The sequence below is a fragment of the Diceros bicornis genome, chromosome 34, assembly GCF_020826845.1.
Source record: "Diceros bicornis minor isolate mBicDic1 chromosome 34, mDicBic1.mat.cur, whole genome shotgun sequence".
In the NCBI taxonomy this organism is placed as follows: Eukaryota; Metazoa; Chordata; class Mammalia; order Perissodactyla; family Rhinocerotidae; genus Diceros; species Diceros bicornis.
In genome coordinates this window covers 30,624,024-30,642,289 of record NC_080773.1, presented here as the reverse complement: position 1 = coordinate 30,642,289, position 18,266 = coordinate 30,624,024, and the positions used below count along the sequence as shown (strand labels likewise).

Genomic DNA, 18,266 nt, shown 5'->3' with positions numbered 1-18,266 from the left:
ATGCCAATGGTCAGACCCATGGCCATTCTGTGAATGTATAAGACAAGTTTGCATCCAAAACAGTTGAGGAAATGTCTTCACCCAAAGGTGCCATTGTCCCCGGGATTCCTCTAGAAAGAATGACCAACAAGTTTGCTATAGTCAGGTGCCTGAGAATCAAATCCATGGGCCTTAGCCTGGATTTACTGAATTAAACTTACATATAATGATATAAAAGTGAACAATTGAATATGTGAACTAGGAAGATCATTTCAAATTTCAAATCCACACCAGCCATTTTCTCATTTTCCAGAACTGGATGCTGAAATTTACAAGTGGAGGTTTCTTCGTAGAAACATGAGTCATGGGCTACATTTTTCATAAAAAAAATAAAGCCCAAAATCTCCACTTCCCATTACTCCCCACTAGAATTATTATTATTATTATTATTATTATGCTGTTTGCTGAGGAATTTTCACCCTGAGATAACATCTGATGCCAATCTTCCTTTTTTTTTTTTTTTATGTGAGCTGCCGCCACAGCATGGCCACTAACAGAGGAGTGGTGTGGTTCCACACCCAGGAACTGAACCCAGGCCACTGAAGTGGAGCACGCCAAACTTTAACCACTAGGCCATTGGGACTGTCCCCAAGAATTATTATTATTATTATATTTTTTGGTAAGGAAGATTCACCTTAAGCTAACATCCATATCAATCTTCCTCTTTTCTTTCTTCTTTTTGTTTGCTTGGGGAAGATTAGCTGTGAGCTAACATCTGTGCTAATCTTCCTCTATTTTGTGTGTGGGTCACTGCCACAGCATGGCTTGATGCATGATGTAGGTCTGCACTCGGGATCCAAATCCACGAACCTGGGCCGCCAAAGTGGAGTGTGTGGAACTTTAACCACTCGGCCACAGAGCCAGCCCCGAGAATTAGTTTTTTAATATATTTTCTTTATTAAGAGGTTTCTCAAGTTCATGTAGATCACTGTTATTAACACTTAACATATTCTGATATTTAAGTCACCAACTTGTGAGTTAGGAAGTGGTATTATTTTCCTCTTACTGACAAGGAGAATTTAACCACAGGGAAATAAGGAGACTCATAAATAGCAGCATAGTCAAGGACTGAATCAGGGTAGCCAGATTGCAACAACACTGGTTTTACCATTGCACCGTACTCTCATATCTACCTGATTTTGCATTTTAAATGATAATAATTTGATATATAAATACATATATTTGTACATTATAGTTATAACTTTATATAGTCAAATTGTAAATATCATTTATTTTATACATTTTGTTGTGATAATTTCCCATTCTATGTGTTTATTTTATATCCTAATATCACTTTTTAAGGATGATTTGGAGATTTTAATTAAATTTTAATGCATTGAATAATTTTCTATGACTTAAATGGATTTATTGAAGATGGAGCAATCTATGAATGGTAACAGAAAAGCTCATTTCATTTACTGCCGGGAACAAAAGTACAATGCAATAATTACAGAAAGTATGGTACAAAATTATATTGTATCCTAAATTATGGAATGTAAAACATAATAAATGACAAAGCATTTTAGGGTACAAATTAATTTAATACTAATTAGTGTGTAGAAGACTATAGGGATATCATTTTAGAAGAAATAACAAAGTCTAATATTTGATTTTGAAAAGATAATAAAGTACAAATGCAAAAGCTATGAGCTAAATTGGATTTGGGTTCATGAAATCTTTTCCATTGAAAACAATGAAACAGGAGAGAGATGAGTAGAAAGTCTGAGAACAACATTGGAATGCTTTTAAACCAGAAAGGGTATTAAAAAGACACATTTGAGCTTTAAAACTGCTGAAGTCCTGTATTTCTTCCTGTTTATGGAACACTCAATTATGACATTAACTCTTTCGTAAAGCACTTTCCGTAATTTCAGGTAGAAAAATAATCTCACTGTGATCAAAAGACCATAGATACTTTCAACAGAATCACATTTACCGTCTCCATGAAGGGCAGCACACACAAACTACAAAGTGAAATAATTACATTTCATTCATTGCAACTCAATGTCACCATTTCTGCTGAGAATGAAATGATTCAATTAGCTCTATCATACTTATTACCGTATTGCACAGAGCTTTTACGGAATAACTATACTGCTTCTGAAATATTCCCTGTGAATTTTGCACATCATATTAAATGTTACACTAATTTCTGAGTTACAATCTTTCACTGTCTTACAATAAGGATTTAAACACCACTTGGTCAAATACTAAGAACCACTTTCAGGGAGAATTCACTAAATACCATTTGCAGCCATCTGGGGTTGCTGGTGTCAGACCTGGGGTCCCTAGTCTCTCTCCACAAGCTTGGCACATGCCTCAGGAAACATCCTCATTCCTGTGTGACTGTGGCACTGGATCAACCTTTATCCGCAAATAATTGCTTTTCCAGAAATGAGCTCCTACCCAGATTCATGATTTGTCTCCTTCCCTTACAGATTGCCTCTCAGCCGGAAATGGAAAATTCTCGCCTGACTCCTCCCTGGTGCCAGGACGGTGAGCTCAGTGTGATGGTCATGACACCCAGTATGTGTGTGAGGGAGGGAGGCCGATCCTGAGATACGGGGTAGTCATTCCGGGTCCCTACCGCCCCTCAGCCTGTGATTGTCATCTATCCTGTACTGGCAGTTCACACTTGGGAAGCTGAGAATAATTCTGAAGACATTGTCCCGGGTTTTAATTCCTAGAAATGATTAGAAGTTTCTAGTAGGCATCTCTTATGAGACAGCTGGAGGGGTTGAGAGAGCTCCTCCTGTGACATAAAGCTCGGAGGCAGACAGGGGCTCACCTGGATGGAACAGGATATGCTGAGGTCTGAACCATGAGAAACTGGCAGAGAAATACATCTGTCTCATTGGATTGTGCACTTATCTGGGAAGATCTTGTCTCCAAAATAGAATTCTTTACTAATCCTCAGACCCTGAGTATCAGCATCACTTAATTTATAGGCAGAGAAATGGAATCACACAAAGTACCTGAGAAGGGATTTGAATTTGGTGTGTTGGAAAGGATGAACATTTACCAATACTTGACATGAGAAAATATTTGCCTCATTTGGCCAACTCAATACAAATTAATCTAGATGAAATGGAAATTTTCTAGGAAAATATGCTTTCCCATTATTAAATGGAGATAGGAAGTCTAAACAGTAAAATCCATAGAGGAATGGGAGACCTTTCCTCACAAAGAAAAGAACCAGGGGTGAGATTGTTTAATGGGCAGATTATGCAACTCTTTTAAACATCAGCTATGACATTGCTACTCATTTAATTCAAGCGCACTGAAGACGAAGTAACATTTCCATATGATTTTTTAAACATCAAATAGAATATTGGGGCTGGCCCCGTGGCTTAGCGGTTAAGTGCGTGCGCTCTGCTACTGGCGGCCCGGGTTCGGATCCCGGGCGCGCACCGACACACTGCTTCTCCGGCCATGCTGAGGCCGTGTCCCACATACAGCAACTAGAAGGATGTGCAGCTATGACATACAACTGTCTACTGGGGCTTTGGGGGAAAAATAAATAAATAAAATTAAAAAAAATAAAATGTATAGTTCAATGGTTTTAAAAAAATAGAATATTAATACTAACATGTCTCAATGGTTGTACCAAGTACAGTACTACAACATGATTCTAAATATAACTACAGAGAGAAACAAATATAATAAAATGTAGAAAACATACTGTGTAATAATATAATATAAAAATAGTATATGCTTTCCTAAGACTGTTATAACAAAGTCCCACAAATTTGGTGGTATAAAACAAGAGAAATTTGTTTTCTCATAGATCTGGGAGCTAGAAGTTTAAAGTCAAGGTATCCACAGGGCCATGCTTTACTTGAAGGCTCCGAGGAAGAATCATTCCTTGCTTCTTCTCAGCTTCTGTGGTTACTGGCAATCCTTGGAGATCCTTGGCCAGCCGCCGCACAACTCCAATCTTTGCCTCTGTCATCACTTGGCCTTCTTTCCTCTGTGGGTATGTATCTGTGTCTTCACACAGCCTTCTTACAAGGACACTAAACATTTGATTTAGGGTCTTCCGTAATTCAGTATGTCCTGATCTTAACTTGGTTTTATCTGCAAAGACCCTATTTCCAAATAAAATCCTATTCACAGTTGATGGGGATTAGAACTTGAACGTATCTTTTTGAGGACATAGTTCAGGTCACAACAGTGATTAACTTCAGTTTATGTATGGAATTCAAGAATGATTTAGTATTAGAAAATTCATTAATAAAATTCATCATATTTATGGGTATAAACAAAAAATCGGGAGACTATAGTCATAGATACAAAAGCAGCTATTGGTAGAATTCACCACGTGTCAAATAAAAACACTCAAAATTAGGAACTGATGGATCTTTCCTAACTTGACAAAACAATGTCTTCGTCCTGTTCATAAGGATGAATTCGTAATATTTCCACTAAGGGAAGGAATAAAACTAAAACATACACAATCACTGTTAGATTATTTAACATTGCATTGAAAGCTTAGCTAAAGAAATTTGAAGTGGCATAAGAATTGAAACAAAGATGTAAAAGACTTTTAGGGGAAAGCATAACTATACATCTGGAAACACAAAGTGATTGAAAGAAAAATGTACTCCAAAAATAATTCAGGAAACTAATAGAATATATTATTGATATACACAAAGCAGGTGTCTGCATTTATACAAAGAATAATAGTTTACAAATTATGACTGGTGATTGGACATGAAATTATAAAAGGATAAAATAAAATACAATAAAATAAACCATCTAGGAAGAAATCCAGCCAAAAATGTAAAGTCTAAATAAGAAAAATGATACATAATCCCTGAAATATATTAAAGTATATATAAACCATGGAAAATCATAACATGCTCTGGGGTAGAAAAACTCAATATAATTTAAAAAATGAATTGTCCTAAATCTAATTTATAAAAATAATTTTGTCTCAATACAGATATCATCAGTTAGTTATTATAGCTAGTCATGTTATTGCAAAAGTCTTACAGATGGAATACAAACAAGGATAAATAAAAGAACTTTGAAAAAAAAAGTGGGTGGCTAGTCCTATAACATGTCTTGATTCATTAATAGACTTATAAATCAGTCAGATAAATATAAATATACCAAGGTGCATAAGAAGAGCTAGTAAGCAGTAAAATGACATTGTGGATGACATCAGTAATACTTACATTTGTGAATGTGATATTCTTATCCCAAAGATTAAAAAACTAATTTATTCATTACATTCTATGGCAAGATAAAGTTGCAGTGAAAGATAAATCTACACGACAAAAAAGAAAACTTACATGTTCTAATAAAGTTAATTCTGATAGGTTTTACCAGATCTTTCAGTGTTTCTGAGGATGGACAAACACCCAGAGTTCCCTACTATGGCATTTTCACTGATGTCACTCCCCCAATCCTCAATTTGAAAGTGAATAAAAAAAGTTTTCTCTGCTTTCTTCAAGAAACTAAAAATAAAGATTCCTATCTACACGTGATCCTCAGATGATTAGTCAGTCAGTGGTCATCAAGTGAGACGAGGCACAGAATCTCAGACCCACAGAAACATAATGTTCAGTCAGATGGGAAACTCTTCTCTGAGGCCAGAGCTTTATCTTTCACATGTGATCAAAGGCTTTCACAAGCTCTGCAAACCAGCCCTGCCACATGGGCTTAGCTCCGATTATCTGAAATCAGGTGACTGATGAACATGTCATGGTACACTGACCTCCTACCAGATCCTGCCATCACTTCATAATCTCCCACAGGGCCACTGAAACACTCTAGGATTTTTCCAAGAGCCATTTAGCAGATACAGATACAGTTCTAGGTTTGTACAGAAGTTTTGATCCTCACCAGGACCCCTGCTGTCCAACCAGCTTCTCTAGAAGTCTGATGTTCTAAGCTCTCCTGCAAGTCCCCATCTCGAGGTATCTTTCTATGCCAATAGAATTGATATAGTAAAGGTGAAAGAGGAACAAGTAGGAGGCAGGCTGTGTTATGAGCTACATATAAGGTTCCTGGATACTGAGAGCACATTCTCCTCACTAGACTTTTATGTCTGCATCACAGAGCAGTGGAACAGTCCCAAAGAATTCTTAAGGGTAAAGTAGTGGACCAAAAGGAGAAGATGAAGCCACAGTCTGTGCCCTACCACTTTGTCTAATTGATAGTACCCAATCTTGGCCCAATATGATTTTCCCACTATTCCCTGGACTTCACTACTTTCCACCTCCATCCTCTCACCACATCTTACCTACATTTTATAACTACTCTAGTTTTTACACTTATGTTAATCCACATGTAACCCGAATATCAACTGTATATATCCTAACCTCTTAGAAATCTCAGGTCTGACTCGACTGAATCCCTGACCTTGAAAATATGAAGTTTTCCTAATTTCTTTTTTTTTTTGGAATTTTTACTAATTTTTATGTATTTATACTCTCAGGGTCTCAAGTGCCCTCAATTCAGTCTTCCACGCAAAATCTGTCAACCTAGAGAAAGAATCAAGTCTCCCCTCTATCTCACAAAAAATTTAGTTAGTTAAAAAACCTCAGGAAGCCATATGGCATTTATTAAATACACTATAAGATAGCACACTGGTAGAGATGCCAGAACACCTCATAACAAACTATTTAATAAACTCTCATAGTAATCAATTTTTCTCGTTAATTTCCTTCTGTGCTGATCTCACAATGAAGACTCTCAGCTCTTCCCCTTCAACTTATCCAATGTCCCATCCAGCTGATCATTCTCTGCTTTCTTTCAGGTTCACTCCCTCTACCAATATTTTACATTCCTTACCATTTTTATGGTGGTAAAATACACAAATATAAAATTTACCATCTTAACCAGTTTTAAGTGTATTGGTCAGTGGTATTAAATACATTCACATTGTTGTGCCACCATAATCACCATCCCAAAAATGTAAGAAAAATGTTCCCCATTGTCACAATTTTGTAAATCTAGGAGATATTATTTTCTAACAAAATATGTTACAAAGATTCACTCAAAAATAAGGAGAGAAAGTTGATTATCCAATTTTAGTATACAAATTAAATATCAAACATCTTTCTAAATTGATTTGGATGAGTTTTCTCGACATGTTAAGCCACTTATGTCCTTTGGGACATAAACTCTTCTAAAGGAGAAAAATAAGTCTGTCCACATCATTCTATTAGACTAACCAAAATGTATATAGAATTAAAAGGGAAGAAGACAGACAACTTACCTAGATATGACTTTTACTGATAAAGAGTTGTTCCTTCTACCTCTTCCTTCCTCTTCCTCCTCCTCCAGGCTTCATTCTCAGGTAAGCTCAGTCTTACCAGACAGCTGAGAATATGTGTTTTAGCGTTTCACATTGCCATCCCTACACCTGGGCCACAGCTACACACATAGGGAAGAACTCAACATGTGGAAAAATAAACCTCTATTATCTACTGGCACAGGAGGGATTCATGCACAATAAACTTCTACGTGGAGACCAACAGGTGACATTTTCTATCCCTTTCTTCAGAACGTCCTTCCGTCCTAGTGAATCCAACATATTATAAGGCAGCAGTGGGCATGTGGGCTAGACAAACCCTCCCCTTGAAGTTACAGACCCAGCAGTCTCTTCTAGTACCTGCTGACCACAGGGTCCCAGAGTTATCATGGGCAACATTTTTCCTTTCTCACTTACCTGAGTTTCACAGTCTCCTTCCCATTCCTGGGACCTTGGTCCTCAAACTGCCTCCTCCTTTCCCAGCTCCCTTCCCAGAGCGATGTGCTCCCTCCCATTGGAGAGATAATTTTAACCATAGTTTAAAAAGCTTTACCTTCCACTCCAACTGCCTGGTGACGCTACGTGTGCATTGTGGCAGGAAGGAAAGATGGTAGGAGAGGCCAGTAGAGAGTAACCTGTACTGGTTGGGAAGGAAGGGATGACCTAGATGGGACAGTGGCAGGTTTGCCCTTCTCACTCCTCTTACTAAAGATTTCAGAAGATCTTTCGTGCACCTGAGCAAGAGAAATGTCTCTACGGTTTTAATCACAATGATTTTAAGGATGTAATTCCCATTTTTCAGAAAATCACATTAAATTAACAAAAATATAAAATTGAGAAGACTTAATTATTGGCCTGGGAAAAATAAAAGAGGGCTAGCTATAGAAACAGCTCTGAGCAATTTAACCATTAAGAACAGCTGCACTCTTTTGGAACAAACCTCCACATCAATCCAGTCTGTCATTCAACCCCTGAAGAAGGGCAAAGAGAACATGAGAGGAACATATAATTTGTTGAAGACTTCTAGTGTTGAACGTCAGAGTCCACTAATTTAACAGATTTCACAGGGGAAAACTCTGTTGAAAATTAAACTAAATGGTTAAACTAGATTTCTTGACTGTACACTTAAAAAAAAATCAGTATCCGTACTAAGTCACATTGAAATTATGCAAAATTATTTAATAACACCAAAGTACATTGTCAATATGTAGTAGACCTTAGAAAAACATTGAAACATCTTAATCTGCATCATACACAATCAATTTAAATGGGAGCATATTTAGGATATATCTGCTTGAAGACCTAATGATTTGGGGCTCTAAGCTTCTGTTTCCTCACTGATACTCCTTGTCAGGGATTCCTCCCTCTATTCACAACTTGGCCTCCAATGCTTGTCATAGTTAAACCCAATTGTTCCCCTAGATTCAATCCTGGTCAATTGCATTACAATTCAGGGCCAATATTCTGCACCACAGTTTCTTGAATGACTATCAAACATGTTAACCATTTTTATGGAACTATCTTCAAAATCCCATGTCCAGGTATATCTTGGAAGATACAATATCCCATATTAAAAGATAAACGCCCACCCAACAAACAAAAGTCCAGGACCAGATGGCTTCACATGTGAATTCTACCCAATATTTAAAGACAAGTTAATACACATCCTCCTCAAACTATTCAAAAAATTTGAAGAGGAAGGATATCTCCCAAACTTATTCTATGAGGCCAACATTACCCTATTAACAAACCAGAAAAAGACATTACAAAAAGAAAGCACTTACAGGCCAATATCCCTGATGAACATAGATGCAAAAGTCCTCAACAAAATATTAGCAAGATTAATTCCACAATGCATCAGAAAATCATATACCATGGTCAAATGGGGTTTATTCCAAAGATTCAAAAATGCTTCAAATCATTTAACATGATATACCACATTAACAAAAGAAAGGACAAAAACTGCATTATTATTTCAATACATGTATAAAAATCATTTCACAAAATTTGACATCCATTATGATAAAAACCTTGAAACAAAATGGGTATAAAGAGAACATACCTCAACATAAAAAAGATCACATGTGGCAAACCCACACCTAACATAATAATCAATAGTGTAAAGTTGAAAGCTTTTCCTCTAAGACCAGGAACAATAGAAGAATGTCCGCTCTCACTACTTTGATTCAACATAGTGTTGGAAGTCCTAGTTAGAGAAATCAGAAAAGAAAAAGAAATGAGAGACATCCAAATTGGAAAGGAAGTAGTAAAACTGTCACTATTTGAAGATGAGATGATACTATAGAGAAAAACATAAAGACTCCTCCAAAAAAACATTATAACTAATAAATGAATTCAGTCAAGTTGCAGGATGCAAAACAAATATACAGAAATCAATTGTGTTTCTACACACTAACAATGAACTATCAGAAAAATTAAGAAATTAATCCCATTTACAATTACATCAAAAAGAATAAAGTTCCTAGAAATACATTTAACCAAGAAGGTAAAAGACATGTATACTGAAAACTATAAGACACTGAGGAAAGAAATTGAGGATGACACATATAGATGAAAAGATATTCTGTGATCATGGATTGGAAGAATTAATATTGTTAAAATGTCAGTACTACCCAAAGCATCTACTGATTCAATGTAATCCCTATTAAAATACCATTGGCATTTTTTAGATAACTAGAACAAATAATCCTAAAATTTGTATGGAACCGCAAAAGACCCTAAATAGCCAAACAATCTTGAGAAAGAAGAACAAAGCTGGATGCATCATGCTCCCTGACTTCAAGCTATACTACAAAGTCAGTGTAATCAAAACAGTATGGTACTGGCAGAAAAACATGCAAAAAGATCAACAGAACAGAGTAGAGAGATCAGAAATAAACCCACACATATATGGTCAATTAATCTACAACAAAGAAGAATATACAATGGTGAAAAAGTCTCTTCAATAAATGCAGTGCAAACTGGTGCAGCCACTATGGAAAACAGTATGGACATTCCTCAAAAAATCAAGGATAGAACTACCATATGATCCAGCTATTCCACTGCTGGGTATGTATCCAAAGAACTTGAAAACACCAATGCATAAAGATACAAGCACCCCTGTGTTCATTGCAGCGTTATTCACAATAGCCAAGACTTAGAAGCAACGTAAGTGCCCATCAAGGGACGAATGGATAAAGAAGATGTGTTATATATACACAATGGAATACTACTCAGCCATAAGAAATGATGAAATCCAGCCATTTGTGACAACATGGATGGACATTGAGGGTGTTATGCAAAGTGAAATAAGTCGGAGGGAGAAGGTCAAATACGGTATGATTTCCTTCGTTAAGTAGTAGATAATAACAACAATAAACAAACACATAGAGACAGAGATTGGATTGGTGGTTACCAGAGGGGAAGGGGGGAGGGAGGAGGGCGAAAGGGATAATTCGGCACATGTGTGTGGTGACGGGTTGTAATTAGTATTTGGGTGGTGAACATGATGTAATCCATGCAGAAATAGAAGTATAATGATGTACAGCTGAAATTTATACAATGTTATAAACCAATGTTACTGCAATAAACAAAAAATTAAAAAAATAAAAAAATAAATGGTGCTGGGAAAAAGACACATATATGCAAAAGAATGAAACTGAAGCACTTTCTTAAACCATATGCAAAAATAAATTCAAAATAGATTAAAGACTTAAATGTAAGACCTGAACCCATTACACTCATAGAAGGAAACACAGGTAGTGAACTCTTTGACATTGGTCTTAGCAATATTTTGTTGGATCGTATCCTGAGGCAAGAGCAACAAAAGCAAAAGTAAACAAATGGCACTTCGTCAAACTAAAATGCTTTTGCACAGCAAAGGAAACCATTCAACAAAATGAAAAGAACCTAACAATTGGCGGACAATATTTGCAAACCATATATCTGATATGGGGTTAATATCCAAAATGTATAGAGAACTCATACATCTCAACAACAACAAAAAAAAAAACCCTAACAACTCAATTAAAAACTGGGCAAAAGATCTGAACAGACATTTCTCCAAAGGTATACAGATTGCCAACAGGCACATGAAAAGATGTTCAACACTAATTATCAGGGAAATGCAAACCAAAACTATAATGAAATATCACCCCACACCTGTCAGAATGGCTATAATTAACAAGACATAAAATAATGGGTGTTGGAGAGGATGTGGAGAAAAGGGAACTCTCAAACACTGCTGGTGGGAGTGCAAACTAATGCAACCACTATGGAAAACAGTATGTAGATTCCTCAAAAAATTAAGAACAGAACTACTATATGATCCAGCTGTTCCACTGCTGGGTATTTATCCAAAGAACATGAAAACACAAATATGTAAAGATATATGCACCACCCCTATCTTCACTGTGGCATTATTCACAATAGTCAAGAATTGGAAGCAACCTAGGTGCCCATCAAGGGATGAATGGATAAAGAAGATGTGATATATATACACAATATGGCTGAATACTACTCAGCCATACAAAAGGATGAAATCTGGCCATTTGTGACATGTATGGACCTTGTGATTATTATGCTAAGTGAAATAAGTAAGAGAGAGGTAGTCAAATACTATATGATCTCACTCATAAATAGAAGATAAAAACAACAGCAAACACATAGGGACAGAGATTGGATTGGTGGTTATCAGATGGGAAGGGGGGAAGGAGGCAGGTGAAAGGGGTGATTAGGCACATGTGTATGTTGTTGGATTGTAATTAGTCTTCGGGTGATGAACAAGATTTAATCTACACAGAAATCAAAATATAATGATGTACAGCTGAAATCTGTATAATGTTATAAACCAATGTTACCACAACACCGAAAAAAAAAAAAAGAAAAGAAAAATCACCTAAAATCAATTAATAACAACAACAAAAAAGAGTGAGAAATTCTTTAGGATTCCAAAGAAAATCTGGATGAGGAAGATCATTCCAATGTTCAAATGTACAGATGCCATTTTCCAAGTTTAGTAGTTACATTTAAAATTGAGGATTCAGCATGGATATATGAGTTGTGGGCTACCTTGTCCATGAAAAATAAAATCTAATATATTCACCAAAGTCTGCTGTATTTATTTATATAGTGCTTACAATGTATTGCCCACTGTTATTAATGTTATATCTATTTTAATGAACTTAATGTTTACAATTCTATGTGTTAGGAATAATAGTATTCTCTTTTGATTGACATAAGTAATTTAGTTAAAAGAACGTTTAGGGACTCAACTAAATCTTGGTACAGTCAGGGTTTGAACCTGGGTACTTCACAGCAACAGAAGTAATTCAAGTAAAATGCCCTTTTAAAAGGAGAACTGTTCTTGGAATCTCTCCTCTCTTCAACACTCAATGGATCATCCAGAAGTCTTCATACAGAACAGGATTTCAAAGTCTGAAACTTGAGACATGAGTTCCAGCACAGGCCACACACATATACCCTGAGTGGATATTTAACTGACCACTATGGACCAGGTATAGAGCTCAGGCTCCCAAGGCAAAAACACAAGAGAAGCCAAGTCTACACCTGAGCCCACCTTGACATCTAGATAACCAAGACCAGATTCCATTTAAAACTATTCATGGTCATCTGTGTATCTGACTGCATTCCTAAGGGCTACTATCCTTACTGGAGAAGACAACCATAAAAGTTTCCCTGGGCATTGATTCAAAAAGTGAGTCCCCTGGACAGGCCTCTTTGGCATCCACTGAGATCTTGTAAGAAAGAAAAACTGGGGGCTGTGGTCCAGAAACAGTAACATGGGGGTGTGCCCAGCAATCTGTGATTTTTCAAGTCCTCCAGGTGATTCTGACACATGCTAAATTTGACAGCCGCTACAATATCTAAGTCAGAGTTCATCCCTGCATCATCATCAGGGAAGTCACTTCTGGAAACACTCTTTGCTTGTAGTGACATTAGTGTTGGGACCCAAAAATACACACACAGAGAAATATATGTACAAATATACAAACAAAAGTAATCTGACTCTAGATGTAGACTTTCTTGGCTTCTTCCTCTTTCATATCTCACTTCCATCACTGCCTTCTTTGTGCTCCCTGGGATCACCTCCCACATACACCACTTGTCCTCACGTTCTTGCATCAAAATAATCCAACATGAAACAAATTGCAATTTATTTAAGTAGTCCATCAAGATATGAAACAGATGTGACAAAACATTACTAGATTTTATATACGATAAGGCGGTTGAATATAGCATTCTATCATTATGTCCATGATAATTTTCACCATAAAATCATAAATATAGGTTTAACCAGCTCTTCATGCCCACGTATAAAGAATATGCATTCCTTCTATGCGCATGATGAAATTCTTGTGCATCTGAATTAAGCATATTCTAAATTTGAGGGGTTTTTTATAACACCATTTTCCAGTGTTATTAAAAATGATGGCCTTTGTGTCAGATATTGTGAAAGAATTCAGGTAACAATAGCCATTCCCCACAATCTTCTCACGTGTTCACCTTTGCTACAGAAATATGTTTTTCCTTAGAATGGCCATATGATAGAGTTCTCATCAATTATGTGTAAAGAGAAGTGCCTGGGGCAGATGGATTTTCCTAAATAAAAAATGAGTGGCTTCAAAAAAAATCTGATGTCATATCAGATTTACACTTCCTCCTGAGCTTCTGTCTATTCATTGTGTTCATAAGATAAACTATACAATACCTGTAGGTCAGCTTCCATGTGAGGTCATTCCTCTACAATGTATCTAACCTATGTTGGGATTATACCCTTGGGAAGACTAGGGTTGTGTGGAACTACAGCACATTTCATACTGATCCTACCTATTACAGTGTCCAGAAAACTTTTTCATCTCCAACATCTATGCTGCCATGTGATGTTTTAAAGCTATATCCACAAAGTTTTCTTCATCCAACACCCGCTCTCCCTCCACTGTCACTGATCTAAGAATGGGAAAGTACAATAATCTTTTTCTCCCAACACTATCTGGTTCTCAGTACTGCCCAGGGCTTCATTTAACTCATAAGGACTGAATCTGACTTCCATGATCCTCAGAAACCCATCACATTTGCCAAGTCCCCATCTCCGTCACACTTGTACATCAGATGATGCCACCAGTGCCTGCCTAGGACCTTGGAGTGATTAAAGGAAGCTCCCTCCCCACATTTCAAAGGAGCTCTCCATATTTGCTTTCAATAGGTCTTACCTTCTTCTCTAAGAAGGATACCATCATCATATTTTATCTGTCTTCATATCTTCCTCAGTGCCAATTGCCTGAATTAATCCTCTGGCCCATTGACATTACTTCCCTCTTATCTCAATTAAGTGATCAGAATGTTGCATTTGATGTTGTCAAATGCTTCTGACAAAATTCATTGCTCATCACATTAGAAAAATTCCAAACCACTTATCCAAACCCACAAAGCCTGCTGGATAACATGAGGTGGGGAGAGCAGTGAGAACACTGTAGCCATGACAAAGGCAAAGAAGGACAATGGTGTGATGCATATGTAGCTGGAAAGACATTGAGGAGAAACAGAAGAAGTGCAGATAATTAGGAAATGAAACAAATATATTTTCCTTTAAATTCTGTGTCAGTTGTTCAGCCAGAAAACTGGTGTCCTCCCCACAGGCAGAATCATTCAATTCTTCATCATATACATTTTCCATCTCTTACTAGAAGCTACAACTTCACTCCTATTGGAATATTTTTCTTCTAATGATAGAGTATGCATTACACACCCATTACTGTCCTGTTAGTTCACTTCATATAAATGTCAAAATATCACCATGGCTTACAAAGTCTCTAGTTTTCACCTGAGCAAATTGTCACAGTAAAGTGAATAACTTTGTTGATACCACTTATAGGAAATGAAGAAAAAATAACTAAAGAAACGTTGACATAAATGATGTTCTTCTCCAATATAGAAGGAATAAATGAAATTTATTAATTACACAAAATTACCCTACTATACTGTCAAATTACTGTCATCTTCAAGTCAACTTCTGAGCATCATTAAATTTAATAGAAACCATACTTACCATCTTGGAGCAGGCCATCATTTCATGATCTTTGGAACAAATAAATCATATAGTAAGTCTTAAAAGATTAATAGACAGTAAGAAAGCCAGGATTTGCATGGGGAGATTTCCAGCCAGGAGTCATGAGATTTGGGAGAAATGAATTCATTGTAAAGTAGACAAAATAGATTTGCAAACAAATCTCTAGTTTCTAGCTTGTTAGTAAATCACCCACAATTTTGAAATTACTTGTTTGATCTAGTATTTTCCTTTCATTCTGAAGATGTGCACACGTACACACCCACATTTTTTCCTCCTTAGTTCTCTTACTCATAAAGTACATAATTAGCTTAATGTATTTATATACTGCATTCAATGTATATCAAAACCAAGAAAATCTGCTTGTGTTTGTAGGCCAAAAAAAGATCACATACAAAGAAAAATATAGGGTCAAATTTTATAAATAGTGACTCAGAATTCCAAAAGTATGGCTGCTAATTATACTTGTTGTAACTTTGTTAAAGTAACATTTGTTATGTAGAGACCCCACGGGATGGATGTTGAGCTGAAATTCAACAAGAGACCACAAGGGAAATTTAAGTAAACAAATTTAATACTCACAGGTCCTGGACAAAGTACATGACAGGCAGTAAGTGCCCACATTAAGGGGAGGCCTAGACAAGATGCAGACAGGAAGAGTGGCAGTACCTGGGGCCCAGGCGTTTATTAGGGTCTATGAGAGCAGTGTTTTGGGGTTCCAGGACTAAGTCCAAATTGGCCAATTCAAACCAAAATGATGGAGTTTTGGTGAGCTCTGTGGAGGTCTCATATAAGGGGTACAAAGGGAGAAGCCTTTGGTAGGCAGTGAGACTGTTGATCACAAGGGCTGCTGGTGGCATAATATCAGGAACTTACATTTGCTTGTGACTTTGGAGACTGTTCTACAGGGCATGTGCTCACGGCAGGTGCTAGTGTGAGTTCAAGGCCCCTGCAGGATGCTTGGCTACACAAAATGGATGCCAAAGCAGAAGTATCATAGAGTAGTTTAGGTAAACTATCTAGAATGTTCCTATATAATCTTTGTTATAACCATTATAATGTCCCAGTAGTTACAAAAAGAGGAAAAGATACAATATATAATTTATAGGAAATAAAATCTCAAATTATTTGAGGTATAAGGTTACTAGGAAAAGAGGTTACTAGCAATGTTATTTCACTGCATTAGCAAAAACTTTATTGAAACCATCATTACCTACAATCTTGAAGGAAGTATCATAGGTTCATGTTGGTGGCGGGATAATATTTTATTTATTAAATGTCAATTTTAATATATTAAAAACCATTCAATTTAATTAAAATATATTAAGTTCACACAGTCTAAATAAAGCATTTCACAATCCACTGTATGATCCTTAGTCAAAACATAGATTACAAGCTTTGAAGAGCATTCTTATTCCTCTGATATAATGATCTGAGATTTGTGCTTCCTATGGTTTCCAAGACAGAGGCTAATTATCTAGTAAACATGGATGTACGTTAATTTTATGTCCTTTTAGGAAATGGCTATACTTTGCTCAGATATCTGTGATGATTACTTTATTTCAACCATGTCAACTAATTTTCATGAATTTGATCTATTGCTATACAAAGATACATCAGGATTTTAATGAACTTCCAGTTTTTTATCCTTAAAGAGCAATAGGTAAAACTATTTAAAATTCAGAATGTTCCTCTGTCTTAATACAAAGAAGGACACCCTGAACAGTTACTTAATGGTGACTCATATCAATGTTGTCAGTCAACCACAAACAGCTTCTCCATTTAGATTTTCATCATAGATTGTACAATAGCATCCTTAATCCTCCATGGAAAAGCGGATATGATGAATCCTACCTAATATAGAAGTCTCTCATATCATTGAGGCAGCAACAATCAATGACATGATTTTACATTCAAACTAGGAATAAAAGCATGGCATGAAATAATTTGATAGTTTAATTATGTAATTAATATGTGCTTTTCAAAAAATCACAGCTACTGTCAATACAAAAAAGGATACACTAAAAATAAGTATATCTGTCCAAAAATTCATCCCCTTGAACCTTTGAGGCATACTAACAAATAAATCATCTAAGAGTTTTAACATTGGATTATTCTGTATAATAAATATGATTTAGAGTAAAACCTGAAAAGTATTATTGACAAACTACTTTTTAGTATGAGTTTTGATATTTATTTAGATTTTATGTTTGATTAAATACTCTATCATATTTTTACATCTTTAAAGTTTTTTTCCCCAGTATGAACTCTCTGGTGTTTTCTAAACTGTATATTTTGGAGAAAGGTCTTTCCACATTCATTACATTTGTAAGGTTTCTCTCCAGTATGTACTCTCTGATGTTGAATAAGGCTATATCTCCAGTAAAAGGCTTTGCCACATTCTTTACATTTGTATGGTTTCACTCCACTATGTATTCTCTGATGATGAGCAAGGTTTGAGCACTGGTTAAAGGCTTTGCCACATTCTTTACATTTATAAGATTTCTCTCCAGTATGAATTCTCTGATGTTGAGCAAGGTTTGAGCACTGGTTAAAGGCTTTGCCACACGCTTTACATTTATAAGGTTTCTCTACAGTATGAGTTCTCTGATGTTGAGTAAGGCTGTAGCTCCTGTTAAAGGCTTTGCCACATTCTTTACATTTGTAAGGTTTCTCTCCAGTATGAATTCTCTGATGTTGAGTAAGGTTTGAGCACTGGTTAAAGGCTTTCCCACATTTATTACATTTATAAGGTTTCTCTCCAGTATGAATTCTTTGATGTTTATTAAGTTCTGAGCACTGGTTAAAGGCTTTGTCACATGCATTACATTTGTAAGTTTTCTTTCCACTGTGGATTTTCTTGTGTCTACTTAGAGT

At 36.2% G+C, this 18,266-nt stretch overlaps 1 protein-coding gene across 1 annotated transcript in view; it reads right to left on the bottom strand.

Moving 5' to 3' along the window:
- The window catches only part of LOC131397312 (zinc finger protein 208-like), a 649,542-nt gene that overhangs the window by 327,575 nt on the left and 303,701 nt on the right, over window positions 1-18,266 (bottom strand). The window contains 1 exon segment of the mRNA XM_058530105.1: window positions 17,628-18,204. Within this exon segment, the coding sequence (XP_058386088.1) occupies window positions 17,628-18,204 (577 nt within the window).